This window comes from Oratosquilla oratoria, chromosome 14, assembly GCF_046742065.1.
Source record: "Oratosquilla oratoria isolate Oo_2021 chromosome 14, ASM4674206v1, whole genome shotgun sequence".
NCBI classification, from domain to species: Eukaryota; Metazoa; Arthropoda; class Malacostraca; order Stomatopoda; family Squillidae; genus Oratosquilla; species Oratosquilla oratoria.
The window spans coordinates 19,724,113-19,745,725 of record NC_134790.1 but is presented as its reverse complement, the minus strand read 5'-3'; the positions used below and the strand labels follow the sequence as shown (position 1 = coordinate 19,745,725).

General features: G+C 47.0%; 1 protein-coding gene across 2 annotated transcripts in view; it reads right to left on the bottom strand.

Moving 5' to 3' along the window:
- Nucleotides 1-21,349, bottom strand: part of crp (transcription factor cropped) — a 143,594-nt gene extending 122,245 nt beyond the window's left edge. For both annotated transcript variants that reach the window (XM_076197808.1, XM_076197809.1), the window contains exon 1: nucleotides 21,135-21,349. In XM_076197808.1, coding sequence (XP_076053923.1) covers nucleotides 21,135-21,220 — 86 coding nt within the window. In that variant the 5' untranslated portion in view covers nucleotides 21,221-21,349. The remainder of the gene's footprint in view (nucleotides 1-21,134) is intronic.
- Between the last annotated feature and the right edge of the window lie 264 nt (nucleotides 21,350-21,613).

Genomic DNA, 21,613 nt, shown 5'->3' with positions numbered 1-21,613 from the left:
AGACAGACAGACAGACATACATGTGATCCAAGACAGTGGTGAATCACTCTCCCCTCCCTCTCTCTCTCTCTCTCTCTTTCTCTCTATCTAAATATTTATTAAATGTCCTTCCTCTCTTTCACTCTCTCTTTCACTATTTCTGCATGTGTGTCGAACGTAAATATTTAGCAGCGACACAGTATTGACTACGCCGATCTGTCTGACTTGTATCTGCTGGCCATTTGAACAAATTGGTCGACCTGTCCAACCCCTCCATCCCTCTCTCTCTCTCTCTCTCTCTCTCACGCACACCTTAACAGGGCGTGGAAGATCTAACCGGAGACACGCAATTAAGGAAAGGGACACGGAAAAAGTAGCTAAACTCTTACACGGTTCTCTCTCTCTCTCTCTCTCTCTCTCTCGACAAAGCCTTGTTTGGGGCCTAACTACTTTCTTCCGCCCATGCACACCCCGCCTCTATATTCTTCTTCAAATATTCAACCCCACCAATCCCGTGACGTCACTCAACCCCTTCACAACCTATGGGATGCCATAGAAACGAATAAAATCGGCTGACGGCAGATGGAATATGGTAAGTATCCCTCAGTATGGAGTTGATAAAGAGGTTTAAATTAGGTTACTTGTGATGAGCGGGTTAGGGCGTCGTTACTTGCGGCAAAGGTCGAGGGGATGGTGGTTCGAATCCTGCCACCGGCGAAGTTGAACCAAGGGCATGGTTCATTAAATTCCATGCTACAAAGTCCTCTGTGAGGGGCACCGTCCTAGCCTTCCGATAAGGGGAGTTTGTGACGTTAAACCATATCATCATCACTTGTGATGAGACACAACCCATCTCTACCGAAGGTACATTCCGGTATATATATCTACAAAATCACCCAGTTGGGATGGACTGAGAAACGCAGGACCCCGGCTTAAGTACGTGGGGTCCCCGTCAATTGAAACCACGTTCACACCGTGGTCTAGCCCTCAACTGAATAAAATCGTCTGGCGCCGGTCTTCCACGACAAATTCACCCTTCACAAGATCACTCACGCGATGCTGACGTCACAATAGAAGGCAAACATCATCTCCTTCATCTCCTCCTTGCGTATCTCCAATATCTTCCACTAAATTAAGACCATCTTCTCCCAAACCCATCTATAATTGCGTCATCGTCGCTAGACAGTCGTCCGGGAGCGGCCGAGGCTAAATCCCCCCCGGCCGGCCGACCGGCCGCCCGTGCCGTGATGCTTGTTTACACCGATCAGCTGTCTGGCACACTTGCCAGGGCGAAGGAGGACGGCGGCCGTGGAAGTGACGTTTGTCTGCGCCGCGTGTGGTGTAAAATATGCAAAGGTGAATACTCGATACGTATTGCGTGTGGCTCTCTCCTTCCTCTCCCTCTCTCTCTCTCTCTCTCTCTGGAAGCAAGAAAGGGAATATAAACGATGTAAGGCAGAAAGGTCGGAAGTAGAATGGTAGGGTGGGAGGGTATAAATAGGCTTCCACCATCTCCAGCTGAGAGGATGCGGGAGAAAACAGATTAAAAGGTGTGAGAGGTGAAGACACAGAAAACACATGGAGAGAGAAGAACGACAAGGATGAGGAAGGAGGAGGAGGAGGAGGAGGAGGAGGAGGAGGAGGAGGAGAAGAAGGTGGAGCGGACGGAGATGAAGATGGAAGGGAAGAAGGGGAAGGAGGGGGATGGAGAGTAAGGTGGGGGGATGGAGGGGAAGGAGGGGGGATAGAAGGGAAGGAGGGGGGATGGAGGGGAAGGAGGGGAGGGCGAGGAGGGAACTGCATGCCTCCAGCACCTCTGACTGCGCAACCCACCAACCAACAGGTGCAGCACCTCCACGACAAAAGGCCTACCTCCCAGCCAGCACTCCGACCAGCTTGCGTCTTTAACCGATCGATACAAAATATGACGAAATGGGGGAGGAGGAGGAGGAGGAGGAGGAGGAGGAGGAGGAGGAGGAGGAGGAGGAGGTGGTGGGGATGGGGGAGTAGAGAGGCTGGGGAGAGAGGAGGAGGAGGAGGAGGAGGAGGAGGAGGAGGAGGAGGAGGAGGAGGAGGAGGAGGAGGAGACCAGCGGGGACGAGAGGGGACGCGAAGGGAGGCCGTGGGGTACGGGTGGATTGGGGACGGGGCGGAGTGACGGCGGTGGGGAGGAGGTAAACACAAGAGACAGACGAAGTCCGGGAGACGAAGAGAGGGTGTCTTACAAACGACCTCCTTCGTCGATGTCCCTCTTCTTTCTTCTTCCTTTCCCGTCATCTCCTCTATATTTTCTTCCTCGCCCTCCTCCTCCTCCTCTATCCTCCCTCGTCGTCCTTTTCACCCTCCTGGAGGAGCCATCATCTCTCTTCCCTCCTTCTCCTCCTCTATGTCTTCTCACTCGTCCTCCTCCTCCTCTATGTCTTCCCACTCGTCCTCCTTTATTTCCCCAAAGCTTCTTCCTTTAGCTCCACGTCCAGGCCTCCCCCTTCCTCAGCCACTAGTTCCTCCTCTCCCCCCCCCTTATCCCCTCAGCCACCATCACTGGGGTGCTGGAACTGTGGCAGGCTGACGTGGCAGAGTTGGCTAGGGTGGATGGGAGGTTAGAGTGGCCCTGTGTAGCCGCAGCGAGCCTGCTGGCCACCTGGAACTCGCGGAGTTTAGTCCACAGCATTTCGGACAAGGCCACGAATTCTGACTTCGTGTAGCCCCGCATGCCGTACTTCGTGGTGTCCAGGAGGCTCTGCAGGCCGGGGGGGGAGTGGCCCCGTGTGGCCACCGCGAGCCTGCTGGCCACCTGGAACTCGCGGGAGTTTAGTCCACAGCATTTCGGACAACGCCACGAATTCTGACTTCGTGTAGCCCCGCATGCCGTACTTCGTGGTGTCTAGGAGGTTCTGCAGGCGGAAGGGGACTTCTCATCCTCACGGGACAGACTCTTCGCCACCTGGACCATCAAAGACATGAACGGACGCCTTCAGGTGCTAGGTCAACACCTCCTGAGGGCAGTAGAAGGAAATACTATCAACACTTGATGCTCTGCAAAAGAAATGCAGATCCCGTACACTTACATGTCCTTGGAATTTGGGCGGAAGGGTGGAAGGTTTGAAATGGAAATGAACATTTGTGAAGCTTACAGCAAATCCAATAATAATTCGTTACTTGTCCAGATACACACTGGAGTACACTCGGCGAAAGTGGGAGCGAGACAAATTAACTTTAGCACAAGAAGTGACACGCATCTTCAATAGACAAAGTTTTAAAAAGGAAATTTCCTGCAAAAACATAAATCACAATATAGCAAACAACCTTGACATTGAAAAAAGTTGGAGTGTTCAATCAATTTCTTGATTTTACGTTACAATCTTACACTTGTTAAACATCATCGAAGTCGTCTGAAGGGCATAAGTAAACATTGGCGCGTTCAAAGTTATTAAAGTCGTTTGGGTTTCTTAGGTCACTCCCCTTATGGTGGGGGTAAGGTCGTCAGGTCCTCCTTCAGGTCGCTCCAGACAGTTTTGATGAATTTCCAAATTTGTAAGATTGTAACGTAATATCAGTAAATCTATTGCAAAACTCAAGACGCATTCTTTTTCATTGTCAAGGTTGTTTGTTATATCATGATTATGTTTTGCGTGACTTCTTGAAGTGTTTGTCTATCGAAAACACACATCGCTTCCTTTTGTGTCAAAGTTAAATGTCTCTCCCATTTGTCGAGTGTATCCAAATGTGTACCTGAATAAGTAATAGGAATTATTATTGGATTTGCTGTAAGCTTCACAAATGTTCGTTTCCATTTCAAACCTTCCACCCTTCCGCCCAAATTCCAAGGACATGTAAGTGTACGGGGTCGGAATTTCTTTTGTAGAGCATCGAGTGTTGATAGTATTCCTTCTACTGCCCTCAGGAGGTGTTGACCCAGCACCTGAAGGCGTCTGTTCATGTCTTTGATGGTCCAGGTGGCGAAGAGACTGTCCCGTGAGGATGAGAAGTCCCCCTTCCGCCTGCAGAGCCTCCTGGACACCACGAAGTACGGCATGCGGGGCTACACGAAGTCAGAATTCGTGGTCATGTCCAAAATGGTGTGGACTAAACTCCGTGAGTTCCAAGTGGCTAGCAGGCTCGCGGTGGCCACACGGGGCCACTCTCAACCCCCCTCCCCCCCCAAGCCAACGCTGTCACAGCTCCAACATCCCAGTTTGGTCAACAAGTTCACCAGCTGGTGCTCACAGCTGGGGAGATCGTGACCAAGGTTTTGCTTGATGGCGACATGTTTCCGGCACGTCGGTGACATGTTTCCGACGACTCGAGAAAAATAATCTGAGACAGAGTGGCCGGGTAGTCGCCGACGTAACGGCCACTGGAAAACCGTTTAAAAAATCGTGGCTGCTGTCGACGATCTTTTTCGCTCCGAGTCGAGCCTTTGTTGTGGCCAAATCGTGACTAAGTGTGTGTGTGTGTGTGTGTGTGTGTGTGTGTGTGTGTGAGAGAGAGAGAGAGAGAGAGAGAGAGAGAGAGAGAGAGAGAGAGAGAGAGAGAGAGAGAGAGAGAGAGAGAGAGAGAGAGGGAGGGAGGGGGGAGAGGGGGCGATGAAGAGGAAAGGGAATCAGGTCTCACATGTTTGGCAACGAAGATGCCGAGCCGACAGCCCGACCTCTTAAATATGTTCATTCATCATTACTAAACGCTCACCTGATCTGTGTGTCAAGTGCTGCGCGCATTATATTGACACGAGAGTGAGGGCAGGAGATAGACAAGTGTGCGCGCGCGCGTGTGTGTGTGTGTGTAACGTACGGACAGGCGCGCGCGCGCACACACACACACACATATATATATATATATATATATATACATATATACACACACACAACACATATATATATATATACATATATACAACCACAATAGAGGCCGACATGCAGAAATTGAAATGCGGTACTACCAAGGACTCGAGCCCGGCTATCGCATGACAAATGCTGTAGTGACTTACCGACTACCGATGACCTAGAATTAAAGTGCATTGTGGTTTTTAAAATGTATCTCTAATCACTGGGACCCATTCAGTGTTGCGCGCGCACACACACACACACACACACACACACACACACACACACACACACACATATATATATATATATATATATATATATGTGTGTGTGTGTGTATATGTATATATGTGGGCGAAGGAAGAAATGAGACAACAGAAGAAGAATTGAAGGAGTGAGTGGGGACGTGCATTTGCTTACATACTTAGCGCTTCGCTGGAACGAAGTTCTCGACATATTTAGCTAGTCCCTGTTTGTTTGTATTCGTGTTTTACAGGACCATAACATTCTCACAGTACGTACGTACGTACATACATACATACAGAGAAACTGGATTATGCAACCGTGTCGAGGTAAAAGGTTATATGCTCACAATAAGGATAGCCCAGTCATGCTGAGGAATATTAATATTCAACTTGAACAAATTCTTTCATGTGCTTTGTCCTTAAGAGTAATTAAGTATTACTTGTCAGTGGTGATACGCAGAGTACCCAATGGCGCCACAATTGGGACTATATTTCTAATTAGAATAATAATAAGAATAATAAAAATATGAAGAAGAAGAATAAGAACAAGAATAATAAGAATAATGATAATAGAAGAAGAAGAAAATGAGAAGGAAAAGGAGAAGAAGAAAAGAAGGAAAAGAAGGAAAAGGAGGAGGAGGAGGAGAAGGAGAAGGCGAAAGAAGAAGAAGAAGAAGAAGGCAAAGAAGAAGAAGGCGAGGAAGAAATAATAATAATAATAATAATAATAATAATAATACCCACACATTGTCCACACAGAGACCTTGCTCCTCTTGTCTGTGTCTCAAATTGAAAAGGCTTATCTTAAACCATCGCAATCGTTTATCTGTTTTAATGTATATATCTACAAGCCTTTGTCCAGTCAATGTTGAAATCCTTATCTATGAAACTTTAGCCTTAATAAAAAAGCGCCCTTATCGTCCCTTTCTCTCTTCACGTTGAGACCCTCGGGGTCATCACTCTTCACGTGTAACATAAACCTTACACTCGATCCCATCCCGTGATAGTGGGGTCAATTCTTCTAATTTCATTTTTTTTTTATTAGTTATGTATTTTCTATGAGAGATCTAGTGCTACAGCGCATTCTAGGTACAACCATGTGTGTATATCCATTAGATGTTAGTTACTTAAGTCCCTAAGATCTAGTTTTTGACAAATTACTACTAAATATTCTCTCTCTCTCTCTCTGTCGTATTTATATGTTCTTTCCGTCGTAATAAAGCTGAATAAAATCGTCTGGGTTTAACCAGAATAAAAGTAGTACGTTCCACAAAGGAAGAGATCAACAAATACCATCAGCTATTTCTAGATCCATGTGCCAAGGTTATTTCTGTCTTCCTACAGGATTTCACAGTCATGATTTCTATTTTCCTCAACTTTTTGGCACTGCGTGTGTGTGTGTGTGTGTGTGTGTGTGTGTGTGTGTGTGTATGTGCGCTCGCGCGTTTGCTTACATAATCGCAATATGCAGAATAAAGTCTATGCTCGTGGGGACCTTCTTCCGTGCTTCAGTTGGTCAAATCTGGCTTACATTTATCTTTTGCTATTTACATTTTTTCACATTATCCGTACATCTGTGTGCACACATTTTTGTGGTCCAGAGAGCAACGCATGCAAAGACCACAGTCACACGATCGTGCCTTCCCCATATCGTGGTCTTACACTGGTTAAACAGCTGATAGGGACGGACAGCCACGGGATCACCAGTACTAGTCCTTATCTCCCTCACTCCCTCCCCCGCCATCAGAGAAACGCATCGCGCGGTATTTACCCGAACCACGATGGCACTCTTTGGCACGGCCGGCCCGCCATGACGCTGACTTGGCACGTGGCACGGCATACCACGCCTTCGTCCGAACCCAACTCATCACAAACGAACCCTGACAATACCAGTCAAAATAATCTTACGAAAAGAATCATTGCCATACCCAAACCTATATTTTTTCTTAACACACACCAATTATATGGGTCACATAAAGAATCATCACCCCATGAGATCCCACCTGAAGAATTGTCACCCCAATACTCCGAATATCAACAGTGGAATAAAGATTAGGTTAGGTTTGTTTTGATTTGGTTAGGTTGAATGAGGTGTTATGCTTATTGTCATCAACTTATACAACCGAAGAATTGTAAACCCAGGATGGCCCACATGAAGAATTGTCACCTTGTCGAAGTCTGGGGCGTCACGATTCTTCCTGTGATCCAATTATATTAGTAATAATAATCATAAAAACATTTCTAGATCCTAACTACCCTGCCGCCCTAGTTAACCTTGCACCTAATCTCATCCACAACCGAGCTTAATCCCTGCAAAGCCTCCACGTGGCCTTACGACGCAGACCTGAGACTTGACACTAAGGGGTATGGCCCATGTACAGCAAATCGTCCCCTCTTCCGAACCGCTCCAAGACAGAAAGCCCCTTACTGCCAAGACATCCCCCCCACCCTCTCCAAGACACCCCTCCCCCTTCCCCCCTCTCCCCCCGAGGCCCAGAGTCACTTCCACGAAACCGCTTTCCAGAGAATTCGAACAGCCGCTATCATGCGCGCCTCGACGAGCAGATAACACAGACCAACCCACCTCCTCCCTACCTCCCTCCCTCCCCGACCCATTTTCATCCAATCCCTCCACACCGCTCCCTTCCTCCTCCATCCCTCCACTTCCGGTGCGAGTTCAACATTCCTCCCTACCTCCAGACAACCCCCTACTCCCTAACCTCCAACCCTACCGAACCCAAACAAGCATTCCGTAGACTTTACACGTTACTTCACCACAGCGAATTATCTCTGGTTTCTAATTGTGTGTGTGTGTGTGTGTGTGTGTGTGTGTGTGTGTGTGTGTGTGTGTGTGTGTGTGTGTGTGTGTGTCTGTGTGTGCGCGCGCAGCATGAATGCTAAAGGATGAAAATATACAAAAGAACAATGCTATATTTTAGTGACAATATTATTTTTCAAGCGTGGTGATAAATTTAACACCTTTACAATAAAGGGAGTCGGGTTATGTTTGTATCTCTCCATGTGAGCTTTGTGAGGCTCCATTCTTAGTGCAATCATGTGACGGGGGTGGTGTGTGTGTATGTGTGTGATTCATCATAGTCTTGGATCACGTGTTGGACTCGTGATCGACAGCTATTCCCCTCCCGTATGAGAGCTCAGAGCTCATATATGACCGATCTATGGGTAATGCTGTGACCTTACACACACACACACACAACTCCCCGCCCACGAGAGTTGGAGTAACGACTCGCAGCGCAGCGATACTGAAATTATTTCAGCCCTGGCCATTCGAACATGGACCGCCGTAATGGCAGCCGGGAACTCTAACTACTGCGCTGTGTGTATGTGTGTGTGTGTGTGTGTGTGTGTGTGTGTGTGCGCGCACGCGCGCTTTGATCATGCAGCCAACCATTGCTTCCGGATGTTGGACCAGTTGTGAGCGCGCGCGCGCTAAGATACCACTCACCGATAACACAAATAAGCGCCCCCTATCTGCATCCCCCTCCCCCTCCCCCCACGTTATCCCCCCACTTATCTCCAGGACACGAAAATTATTTGCTGTTAATTAACACTCGCCCTGCCCGTGTCGTCGCATTGTGTAGATTATGTCGCTACGCACACACACACAGGGCTGAAATAATTTCAGTATCGCTGCGCTGCGAGTCGTTACTCCAACTCTCGTGGGCGGGAAGTTGTGTGTGTGTGTGTGCGTGTGTGTGTGTGTGTGTGTGTGCGTGTGTGTGTGAGTGTGTGTGTGTGTGCGTGCGCACGTAAGGTCACAGGAGTACCCATGCATCGGTCATATATGAGCTCTGAGTTCTCTTCCGGGAGGGAAACAGCTGTCGATCATGAGCCCAACACGTGATCCAAGACCATGGTGAATCAAGATACCAAAGGGTCATCACGAAGCTGAATAAAATCGCCTGACGTCCTCCTGTTCCATCAATGGATCTCGACCAATCCTTTCTTTGGTTAATAAAATCGTATGCCGCCACCTACTACATTGAGCATTACAGTGAGCCACGGTTGAGACGATAGCAGCAGACATATCCAAGTTTTAAGATTTTAATAATAAGATAGTTACTAAACATTCCTCCATGTCTGTCTACAGCCTCGCTATGGACCAGAAGGTCTCTCTCGGATTTGTTTTATTTCTTTTTTCCTTAATGAGTTAATTATGTTATGCATACACTGGATATAGCGACAACTGCATGAAAGCAAATAGGTGAAGCAACAAGCATGTGGCGTTGCTGACCTGTCTAGAATGGGTAAGGATTAATTTAGGTTTAACTAGATTAGTTTAGGATCCCCATTCCACGTCTAACTGGTCCCTTTCCACTTTCGCCTAACTGTCGATGACAACATTTACCGGTAGTTCGGAAATTACAACGCGATATCCAAATCCCTAGTGTAGGCCTTATGGTCTCTTGCAGTCTCCTTCATTCTTAAGCTCTTAACCCAAACACCTTTTGCGAACCGAGACTCGAACCTACAGATTCGAAACCTGACTACCGAAACAGAATCAAATCCACCAAAGAGGGCCACTAACTCACAAACATGAGGACAGGACCCAAGCACACTAACCCCTCGCCCATCACAACCACCACCCCCGGAGTCCGAACCAGTGAAGCATGGAACACAGGCGCCTCGCCAACTTGTCACCAGTCAACACCCACGCGAGGCCCAACACCTGACGAGTGTAGTGGAGCTGTACACCTGTACCCATGAACACCTGTACTATCCGCCTACGGCCGCGAATTTCCCGACAGTAAGGTCACACCAGTTTCAGATCTATATTCATAACCATAGTCATTACACGTACGAAACTGAACAAGCACATCATACCTAAACAGTAAGCCGGATGAAGCCAACACAAGCGAGACTATAAACAAAGGCTGCATTATCCCACAGGTGACTGACCGGTCATGCAGTGGATCATTAAGACAAAAACCTCATTTACACCCCACTTCCGCACCGGGTAAATTTGTTAATGACATTTTGGCTGCCGCCAGACGATTTTATTAATATCCGTGACACCGCTTTTGTTAGCGAAAGGATTAAAGACAATAAAGGTTAACCACGTTCTTATCAGATGAATAAAATCGCCTGACGGCAGCAAGAATAGACAATAACAGTAAAACTTTTAAGGCTTCGCCGCTTCATGCCAGCCGGCCACGTGGTCAGTCTAAGGCGCCGCCGGCCATGTGGACAGTACATTCGGCGCCAAAAGTAACGATTCTCGCGCCACATCGATTACCCGAGCCGCCAACCAGTCACGAGCATCTGGGGCACCTGTGTAACTCGGAATCGCTTACAAAGGGAATCTTCCTACGAAGTACAAATGTTCACATGACAAAACCCCCATCAGGAAATTTGGGAGGGAGGACATGACATAACCTAACCTAACATACCGATTTGGATTTTGTCCGTTGGGTTATTGTCCGTTCATCGACACAAACCCATGTCTCTGACAGATGCACAGTACATCTGCATTTGGAAGCACACGCAGAACACCTCATACATAAGGTACCTAACAGGTGTCTGTAAAATTGAAAATTTGTGGCACTTGTTCCTTACTGCAATACAACAGGTGAAAAGACACCTGTTTACTAAGTTTAAACAGGGGCACCCGCATGCAACGGAGGACACCTGTTTTTGTAACGGACATCCAGGAACCACCTGCCGGTAACGGACCCACATGGAGTGGAATGCGACGGGACAAACGGTCAGCTGACCAGCACCGCACACACAGGTAGTGGGAGAACCTACATGGAGGACTTGCGTGCACACAGGTAGTAGAACCACGTGGATGGCTGAAAAGCACACATCACGATCCAGACGGTTGTATGCTCTCTCTCTCTCTCTCTCTCTCTCTAACACACACACACACACAGTGAAAAAAGTTCAGTGTGTTGTGGCGGGTTGCTTTCAACCATAACTATATATATACCTGGAGGTGAACGGGGTTACCAATCGACCTACACAATAAATCGTCTTAAACCAACAATAATATATATATATATATATATATATATATATGTATATATATATATATATATATATGTGTGTGTGTGTGTATGTACGTAAAGCACCTCCCACTTAACCTAGTCCCTTTCTGATAGTACGCGTGTGTGTGTGTGTGTGTGTGTGTGCGCGCACGCGCGTTTGCCTAATTGTAGTATATAGGAAAGAAGCAACGCTCGTTAGGTCCTGTCTATTCTCTAATTTTCTAACACACCTAGACTCAAATTCATGTACGGTTCCAACTTAATCTATACATTTGATTTCCAATTATATTTAGATTTGATGTGTGTGTAATTCACCACGGTCTTGGATCACGTGTTGGACTCGTGATCGTCAGTTATTTCCCTCCCGGAAGAGAGCTTAGAGCTCATATATGACTGATCTATGGGTAAAGTGTGTGTGTGTGTGTGTGTGTGTGTGTGTGTGTGTGTGTGTGTGTGTGTGTGTGTGTGTGTGTGTGTGTGTGTGAGAGAGAGAGAGAGAGAGAGAGAGAGAGAGAGAGAGAGAGAGAGAGAGAGATTAATGAAAGGCGGACCATTTTTGGGCAGCCTCCTCCACAGACATCAATGCAGCGGCGCGGACCTTTCCAGACACGAAATTCCTGCGGACACACATCACTCGAACAGGACATACCAAACGCCCACGACAAGGACCCAGAGACATCTCACAGGACTCCGAGGAACTTCCGCTTATAAATTTCAATTCTTTGTTTATTCGAGTTACCGCATTCGTCTAGATTTCTCATCAGCTGATTTGTGATTCGTCTTGACGTCGCGAACGCTCCTATCGGGAGGCTAAGACGGTGCCCCCTCACAGAGAACTTTGTAACGTGGAATTTAATGAATCATGTATGCATTTGTTAAATCACGGTTAACATATTCAACATTAAAGACAAGAATTCTACCCACAGCTAAGCCTTGTTTGGTGTCTTTAAACATGCCTGGAAGTTCACACATATCACATTAATTCCAAATTACTAACTTCCGTTTGGCTGTCGGCACATGATTTTATTAATCCTTGAGGGGATTCTCAAGGAGACCTACTCAATTTCCATCAACCATTTCGCCAATTCACGGTTCCCTGACAGCCACCGATTTATTTCATCCAAGGAGAAAAAACAATGAAAGAAATATGCCAACTGCTGACTGTGTGTGTGTGTGTGTGTGTGTGTGTGTGTGTGTGTGTGTGTGTGTGTGTGTGTGTGTGTGTGTGTGTGTGTGTGCGTGTGTGTATGTGTACTGTTGCCATTCGTGTGTCTTGCTTTTCTCAAGACAAGCGTAGAGTAGACTTTTACATACAAAAGAAACAAACATCAGTCAGGCGCGTAGAGATTAGATTGGCATGCATGTCCCGCTGCAAATAAAATGTCAGAACGGACATTAAGCAAGGTTCACAAGAAACACGGAGGGCATTCGCCACATCCAACAACATGCATGAGCCATTCTTAGCACCATTCGCTAAATATAACATACACAAGTCATTTGCTAAACCCAACAACTTACGAGGCACTCGCTAAATCAAACAACAGACATAATAGAAACAGTCAAACACAGCTTCAAGCCCGTCTCCATACATACAAACAACCAGCTGTGTGCAGCTGAATGCCAATACGTAACCAGCTGCACATGACAGCAGTTACGCTAGGTGATGACAACCGCGCATATAAGGCACACAATGTCTTTGGATTGGCCGCTGTTTGTGCAGACCAACTTTCGACTTTCTATTATACGAAGAAGTCCTTGACTATTAAGTCTTTCCAAGAAATAAAGCCCCAAGCTTGCAACTTGCAAGGATTTTTTTTTTGCAATCTTTCCTTCCAGTAAACACGTGTGTCCGAAAGTTACCACAAAACCTTAGCTCAGTCCTCCAAGGGCTTCGCAAAATGTCTACTACAGACAGAGAATGCATTTGGTTAGGTAAGGTTTGTTTTAGGCTTGATTAGGATTAGTTTGGGTTAATTAGGTGGACATTCGGGGGCACAAACCGACCCATCTTTCGTTTTGACATCTGTCACATCTGTTAACTCTTTTAAGGAGGGACACACTACCTGAATCAAACCGCCTAAGCCAAAAATAAATATTAAAGAGTTGGGAATTCGATTAAAGAGGTAATGGAGGAAATGACAAGTATATGCTTATGATATAGTTTCTTTAAATGTCTTCTGATTCACACACGCACACACACACACAGCCCAGGGCTAAAACATTTTCAGCAGTAATGCTGCTATACCCAATAAACTGTATATTATCATTATCAAATAATTTCAGTATCGCTGCGCTGCGGGTCGTTACTTCAACTCTCGTGGGCGGGGAGTTGGGTGTGTGTGTGCGTGTACGGTCACACCATTACCCACAGATCGGTCATATATGAGCTCTCTTCCGGGAAGGAAATAGCTGTCGATCATGAGTCCAACACGTGATCCAAATACCATGATTAATCACACACACACATACACGGATGCCTTACAGCAAGCACGCGAAAGAATCATGGACATACAAGGTCAAAGCAAAATCCTTCAGATGAATAGAGAGTCCTCATCGGAAACCTTCAGCCCAAGGCCCTAAGGACATGAGGCAGGCTTGCCAATCTCTGGGCCACCACCACTCCCACTTGTAAACAAATCCTCCCATTCCTCCCCCCTCCCTCCCCCGGCCCCACGAAGGCCTCCCAGGCCCCAAATCCCACGGGAGACGCGATCCACTTCTGTGACCTGAAACGACTCAAAGTGACCTGACCTGACGACCATTGTAGGTCGCTATCTTGATCCCCGGACGCGTCAATCATCGCATTAGGCTCCCGGAGGTGTCAATACGGCATTCCGGAGGCTAATGGAACACCCGGATGCAGCCCCATACATCCCATCCACTCCGGTCATTTCATCAACTTTGTTCTGGCCAGGACCAAAGGATTTCATTTAACAACATGGAGGGGGAGGAGGAGGAGGAGGAGGAGGGGGGAAGAGGAGGAGGGGGGATGAGGAGGAGGGGAGGCAAGAATGAACGCTTCACATTTAATCTAAAATATTACCGAAAGATACCCCCCTTCCCCTAAACACAAATCACCTGGCGACAGACACACAAGACTTCGTGAGACACAAGCTCCGAGAAGCAAACTTACGACGATACCCCGCAGCACGGCCAGACTGACTGTCCACATTGAAGTCAGCGTGGAACCATTTCCGTTCCCCCCCCACCCCACCCCGGGGGTGCCCATTGACGAGTTCTCTCCGCGAGTTGAGTTGCATCAAGTGCATCCGGCACCGTCCGTTGCATAACCCAATAGAGCTGTTCTTAAAGACACGCGACAACTGCGTTGCATCAACCCCTTCGAGACGGTGACGATACGTGTCCGTCACACACGCCCAAATGATTTTATTCACATCCACGGTGAAGGCGGGGGGGGACCACCGTTCGAGAGACCGTTCTAGGACCGAGACCCCCTGAATAGCATCGGTGGGCACCGGCCAAAACTGTAGTTAAACTGAGTGGCACCTCATCGTAGAGGTCAACGTGTCAGGTGGCACCGGGAAGCCAAGCACGCGATGTTGCATAATAAGCACCGAACAGCTGCTGCATAAATAATCACTCCCCAACCACAGTGACGCACTTTATACATTCTGTTCTAGCCAGCGGCAGACTATTCTAATCCTATTGAAGTGGCGGACTCCGACGAGAGGAGCATATACTCGACCGAGACACCCGGGCATCTGACCAAAATCGCTTGGTCTCGGCAAGACGCCACCAGCTCCCCCCAGAACAACACTATGGCTGAGAAGTTTACGATGGCTCTACGGAACAATGAGATGAGCCCAGTCCGCTAACGACTGAACCACTACTCCCTCTTTACTGCGACCCAAAACGCCACCTTTGCCCTCTGTGCCGAGACTGCCAGGTCTAGCAGAAAATCGCTAGTGCGAAAGTAGATGGGAATCAGCGCTTCACAGCTTCATACAAAAGACACCACTATGGATGTTCCAGGCCCCTGTATCTGTTTTGTAAGAAAATTCCTACACTATTGATGACTGAAAGACGTAGAGAATTCCAACACGATAGTGCGTACGTGTGTGTGTGTGTGTGTGTGTGTGTGTGTGTGTGTGTGTGTGTGTGTGTGTGTGTGTGTGTGTGTGTGTGTGTGTGTGTGTGTGTGTGTGTGTGTGTGTGTGTGTGTGTGTGTGTGTGTGTGTGTGTGTGTGCGTGCGTGCGTGTGGACTCACATGTATGTCTTCAACTTCCCGCGCAACTTGTCACCACGAGGAAGGTGACACTTCTGCGTAGTTAAGATTTCTTAACCCCTTCCGGAAAGAGGGTTAGGCAACACCTCGCCACCTGAGAGGGGAAACTATGCAACCCTTTAGTACTCGCTTACAATCGGAATTGCTTCACATTTATTATTTATTTGTTTTTTATCGAAAACCACATCGATGTGTAACACTATAAGATGTTAAATACACCCTTTAATGATCCAGTTTCACTCCTAAATACCACAAATACAAGATGTCAGCACACAATACCGTGGGCGTATTTTTAATTTTAAAAAATAGGTGAACTGATATGCAGTTTCTGAATAGATTAAAAGTCACTGCCTGAAACGAGTCTGTGTTGGGACGATGCCTTGCAGAAGCAGAGAAAAGAAAACCACGACGGGAAATTGTTCATCGTAACATTTAGATAAGTAGCTCCCGGATACCAGCAACAGTGCTACAGTGACGACTTTCAAATGTCACTGTACAGTGTTATCCCACAAACAACGGATGCGTTTCCTATGCTTAAAGTTGTCCGGACTCGTGCATTGACAAGAAAGATGACGAAAGAAAGGAAAGGAAAGGCAGACTTTCCCATTGAATGATGCTGAATTTGACACAAATATGTATAGATATGGTAACCTACAAACCTTCGAAAGGATATATTATATATTATATATATATATATATATATATATAGAGAGAGAGAGAGAGAGGGCGGGTATGTGTGTGAGAGAGACAGGTGGGAACGTGAGTAAGGAAGTGTGCGTGTGTGTGTGTGGAGAGAGAGAGAGAGAGAGAGAGAGAGAGAGAGAGAGAGAGAGAGAGAGAGAGATAGTTTTATTTTGTCATCAGTTGCCAGTTCTATCCTTAATTAAGGCCAATATAACACCGAAGAAATGAAGTCAAATAGGTACTTACGTAATAGAGAACTAAAGCGCGTACCAGACCGGATGAAGAGAAGAAATTAAAGTGACCACCCTTCTTATTTCATATAAGAGACTAATTTCCAACCACAAAAGAATGTTGAGTGACAAAATACATGTAATTACCAACCGTCCCTAAAATACTGACAGCACATCTCTCATCCTTGCACACACACACACACACTAATCTGTGGGCACTAAACAAACAAGACCGTGGAACGCTACCGCTGGGCAATTCGTCCGAGTGGACTCAGCTTTGGGTGGCTGGTCGAGCGAGCGAGCAACTCCCGAGACCTACAACCAGCTACGCTACGGATAAGCCTAAGGGGCCATTGGGAACGTCTGCGCGTACGTACGTACGTACGTACGTTAGCGCGCGTATGTGTTCAAACAAATTCATAGCATGAAACCCCCCTTAAGGGCAGTTACGCTGGGTTCATCAATCTTATCAAATGAAACCTATGTTGTGTTGAGAGTGAGAGGGGGGGAGGAGAGAGTGAGAGTGAGTGAGATGGGGAGGGAGAGAGATGGGAGAGAGCGGGTGAGAGAGGGAGATAGGGAGGGGGAAAGAGTTGGGAGAGGAGTTAATGGGGTAGATTTTTTGTCCTACAATTATGTATATGTGTACGTATACTCACTTGCATGCAAACGTATACGTGTATATATATATATATATATATATATATATATATATATATATATATATATATATATATATATAATTTAGCAGGTGTCTGCATTGATGCGTGTATTGTACATTGGTCTCAATAAAAATGACAATTGTGCGTATCAGGGTTCGTGCCCTCAGAGAGAGAGAGAGAGAGAGAGAGAGAGAGAGAGAGAGAGAGAGAGAGAGAGAGGGAGGGGGGATCAGGACGAATGGAAAGACGAATAGAAAATGGTGGACAGGGACGGGGGAAAACAAAATTGAATTGAAGGACAGGAGAGGATAAATTGAGTTAAACAGACTGTGGAGGGAGTCTCCCTCGGGGAAGAAAATATGGGTCACGTGACATGGATACCGTCAGGCGATTTTATTCAGGTGAAATCCGACCCACACAGACATCGTTATCCAAACGACATCTAACCTTCCTTATCCGTCTAAAATCCCATCCTAGTTTCTCCATCGATTGGATTATGTTAAGACGATCAATCTTAATCCCACTCCACTCAGCATCCCACGAAATCCCATCGAGCACATCATCACTAAAATCCCACTGAAGCTACACCCTCCCCCCCTCACTCCCACCCTCCCCCCACTGAACCCGAAGTGTTAATTAAAGAAGGCGAAGGAGGAGTGGGTTGATGGGACGCCGTGGGACCAAGGTATCGCGTACGCCCGGAGGGTGGGGGGAAGGGGGGGAAGGGGTGGGGGGAGACTACTACAAACACGAGACGGGAACGCTGAGGGGAAGAGCAAGGCACTTGTGGGGGACATTATAACTAACATCCCCTTTTCTATTGCCACAAGGACATCGGTTCATCAATGGGGGGAGGGGGAGATGAAGAAGGTTATATAGAGCGTGGGTGTACCGGAGGGATGACTGGGGAGGAAGGAGAAGGGTTGGGGGGGACGTGGGGATACTCGAAGCGTAGGGGAAACGAGTACGAGCGGTGGAGGTGGAGGAGGTGGAGGAGGAGGGGGTAGCGTGCGTAAGTGTGTGTGTGTGGGGGGGAAGCACAGGGTGTCGAGGAGAAAGGGGGGGAGAGAGGAAAGGGTTTTGGGGGACGGGGAGAAAAGGGTGGGGGGGAAGAGACGACAATAAATAACATCCCAGACAGGGAAATGGCCGTCCCTTCAGGCAACCTTGCACGGTTACTAGCGGCATGGGGGGAGGAAGGAAAAGGGGGGGAAGGTTACATGTGACTTGGGGGGTTAAGAAAACTCAGGTGGGGGGAGGGGGGTGTAATGACAGGCGCGGGGTGCCCGGCCGGGGCCGGCAAGCGTAGAGTTGTAAAACGCCGGCTTGAAAGGGACAGGAAGAGACGGTGAGGAGGAGGAGGAGTGAGGAAGAACGGGGAGGAGGAGGAGAGGGAGTGAGGAAGAACGGGGGTGGGGGGGATTTAGCCTACTGGGTCCTTGCTAGGCGTGAGATAGTAGTACAGTATTGGTGAGTGTGTGTGTGGGGGGGGGGGCCTAAGTATGGCGGGAAGGGAGGAAAGAATGGGGGGAGGTGGGGGTATTGTTGTATATGCCTGTTTTCGGTTGAGAGAACAGTTTAGCCTTATGCAGAAGTGTTTGCTTTCACAGAATAAAACACCTGTGTGTGTGTGTGTGTGTGTGAGAGAGAGAGAGAGAGAGAGAGAGAGAGAGAGAGAGAGAGAGAGAGAGAGAGAGAGAGAGAGAGAGAAAATGTGTGTACGTGTGTGTACATGTGTGTGAAGATGGAAATAACTAAACCCCAGAAGCAAAGTTGGTTGTGTAAGGGATTGAAAATCACACAATTACACAATCGACCACTTCTTAAAACACACGTAACGATACTTAGTTGGCTTAGCCCTGCTAAATTACCGTTTATTCTAACCCTTCGATGAAGAGACACCGAGAATGTTCTGGAACTTTGCTTCCACAACAGTGCGACGGAAACAGAAGACACAAAAAATGGAGGACGGAAGGCAATACATCAAGAAATGAAAATAAATAATAAAAAACAAAATAGAACTGGAACCATAAAATGGAAAAACAAAACTGAAATGAAAACAACAAAAAGACGATTAAAAATACCAGGAAAAGAGACGACAATGTTGTAAATTAATTCTGATAAAAAAACGAAAATAACAACAACAATAATAATAACAATAACATAACCCTTTAACCTTTCGCTACGGCGTCAGAGTTCAAATATTTGATTATGGTTGCCGCTATCCTGTGAGAGTCTACCAAGGCGTGTGAACGTTCTCACGCTCAGAGGTTAAGTTCTTTGATTAACCTTCTCATCACGTTCCGCGTCCCCACACACTTTATTCTGCCGAAAATCTAGTTGTCCGTCCTGGACAACTTCCAATGGATGTGCAGAGTCCAGTCTTAATAGCCCAATTCAGGACCGGACTATCCCTTGACTGGACGATACACTTTGTACCTAAGCGAGCGTTGTTTAATGGATATAAGCATATCATCTGAATACAATTGCCTAGCCTCACACTTTTAAGAGATTTTGTTGTGGGGTCGCGGTCCGGTCAGATTTCCTTCACTCTAGGGACCGCCCCCTATGCTGCACTAAAACGGTATTCCCCTGGCTGGAACTACACACAAATGTTCAATGGGATAAGAGGAAAAAAGAGTACGGAATTAGAGAGGGGAGGAGGACGAGGAGGAAAAGAGAGAAAATGGACACAATAGCATACAACAAACTGGATAACCCGTGTGTCGACCAATTTGTTCAAATGGCCAGCAGATACAAGTCAGACAGATCGACGAAGTCAATACTGTGTCGCTGCTAAATATTTACCTTTGACACACATGCAGAAATAGTGAGGGGGAGAGTGAAAGAGATGAAATTTATTAAATATTTAGAGAGAGAGAGAGAGAGAATGTTTGCGTGTGTGTGTGTGTGTGTGTGTGTGTGTGTGTGTGTGTGTGTGTGTGTGTGTGTGTGTGTGTGTGTGTGTGTGTGTGTGATCAAGTGGGGTTCGTAAATAAAGAGGCACAGGAGGGACAAAGAGAGTGGGTCGTCTCTGAGCTGACTAGGCCGAGGTGGTAGAAAGAGAGGGAGAGAGAGGATGAGAGGGCGAGAGAAGGAAAGAGAGGAGTGGGAGAGAGAAACTCATGCCGTCTGAGTTCAAGGACCCAGAAGACACAACATACAGCATGATCCTAAAGTTTGCCAATGGTTTCACGGTATCCTTACACAGTAACTGATGATACAAATATATTTTCTTAATATTTGAATTTCATACTATCACACGTTTATGTCACATATGCAGTGATCAATGTGTTATTTATCATCACACATTACTTAAAATAATATACAAGTTCACGAACTTTGGAATGCGGCTGTACGTATGGGAACATGTGGCTGGACAAGTTCCCAGGGCTTGGCAGGATCAAAGTACCTCTAAGCACCAAAATAACAAGCAACTAGTTTAGAACATCCACACAATCACCGATAAATAAACAAAACTTGATCAAGGCAAAGGAAAGTATGGGTGCGAATCAAGAAGATGGGGAGAAGAGCGGAAACGAGAGAAAGAAGGAAAAAAGAGGGCGAGTGTTAAGAGTCGTCGGTAGCAAAAGCCGCGTCGGGCCTTGGAGCTTAGCGAGCCCACGCCGTAGACACCTCTCGCCTCCTCCCCTGAACATCACACCACACCCCCACTAACACCAACCCCTCTCACCCCTAACACATGCCACCCACGCACCCTTACACCCTTTGCACACCTGCACACCACCTTGGCAAAGGTGTCGAGGTGTTAAAAAAGGAGATATAACGTCACATATCCACGGGTCTGGCTTCGGCCCCACCCTTTTCAGAGCTGCCGCGCTCTCCTACCATGTGACGTATCAGCTGATCCCGTCAATATCAGCTGGTGCTTGAAAACAAACATCTCACAGCTTCCACGGCACGAATTTCCCGAATTTTCTATTACAAATCCTTTGCCACGGGAGTATGGAACACTGTGGAATAGGTGCCAAAGTGGAGGAAGGCAAAGGAGAGTACTGGCGAGGTTAAAACTCACCACGGCCATATGGTTCTGTCAGCTGATTAGATGCCGGCATGGCGTGCACAATCAGCTGATGATAAAACAAACTTTACAAGTCTTCATAAATTGGTTAACACTTGATGGGTCACAATGACAGTTACGTCGGTGGAAAGGTAATAGGAAACAGCGGCTTTGAGAGCCAGAAACTGCTGCAAGGAGCGAGGAAATCTGAAACGTGACGGGTAGGCAGCCATACCTGCAGAGCGAGCCGATCGCTTCCTCATCTTCTATGCCCATGTCGTCCAATCGACGCTTCTCTCCTACTCTAGGGAACATTTCCATTCTTCTATGCCACTTTCACTATCACACTGTATAATTATTTTTCTGCCTCACCAAAAATCACCAATAAAAACACCAAAGTAAACACGAGTTAAGGCAACACAGCCCAGAGGCGAGCACTCGAAGCTCCTCTTTGGCGGGAAACCGAGACCGAGAGGCTAAAGTATCCGTCCGCCAAGGTTGGGCAAGGCGGGATGGTTTGAATGGTGTAATTTTCAAAAATGCTAGATTACCTTACTTTCTTGTATAAATTTGATTAAAATATTATACTTAATGCGAATATATAATAATATAATACCACCAAACTAAAAACATTGTGTACTCAATTCCAAACATGGGGCGCTACTTTTTGTCGCGCATGTGGCTTGGCCGCATTGTAATGCAGCTGTGCGCGGG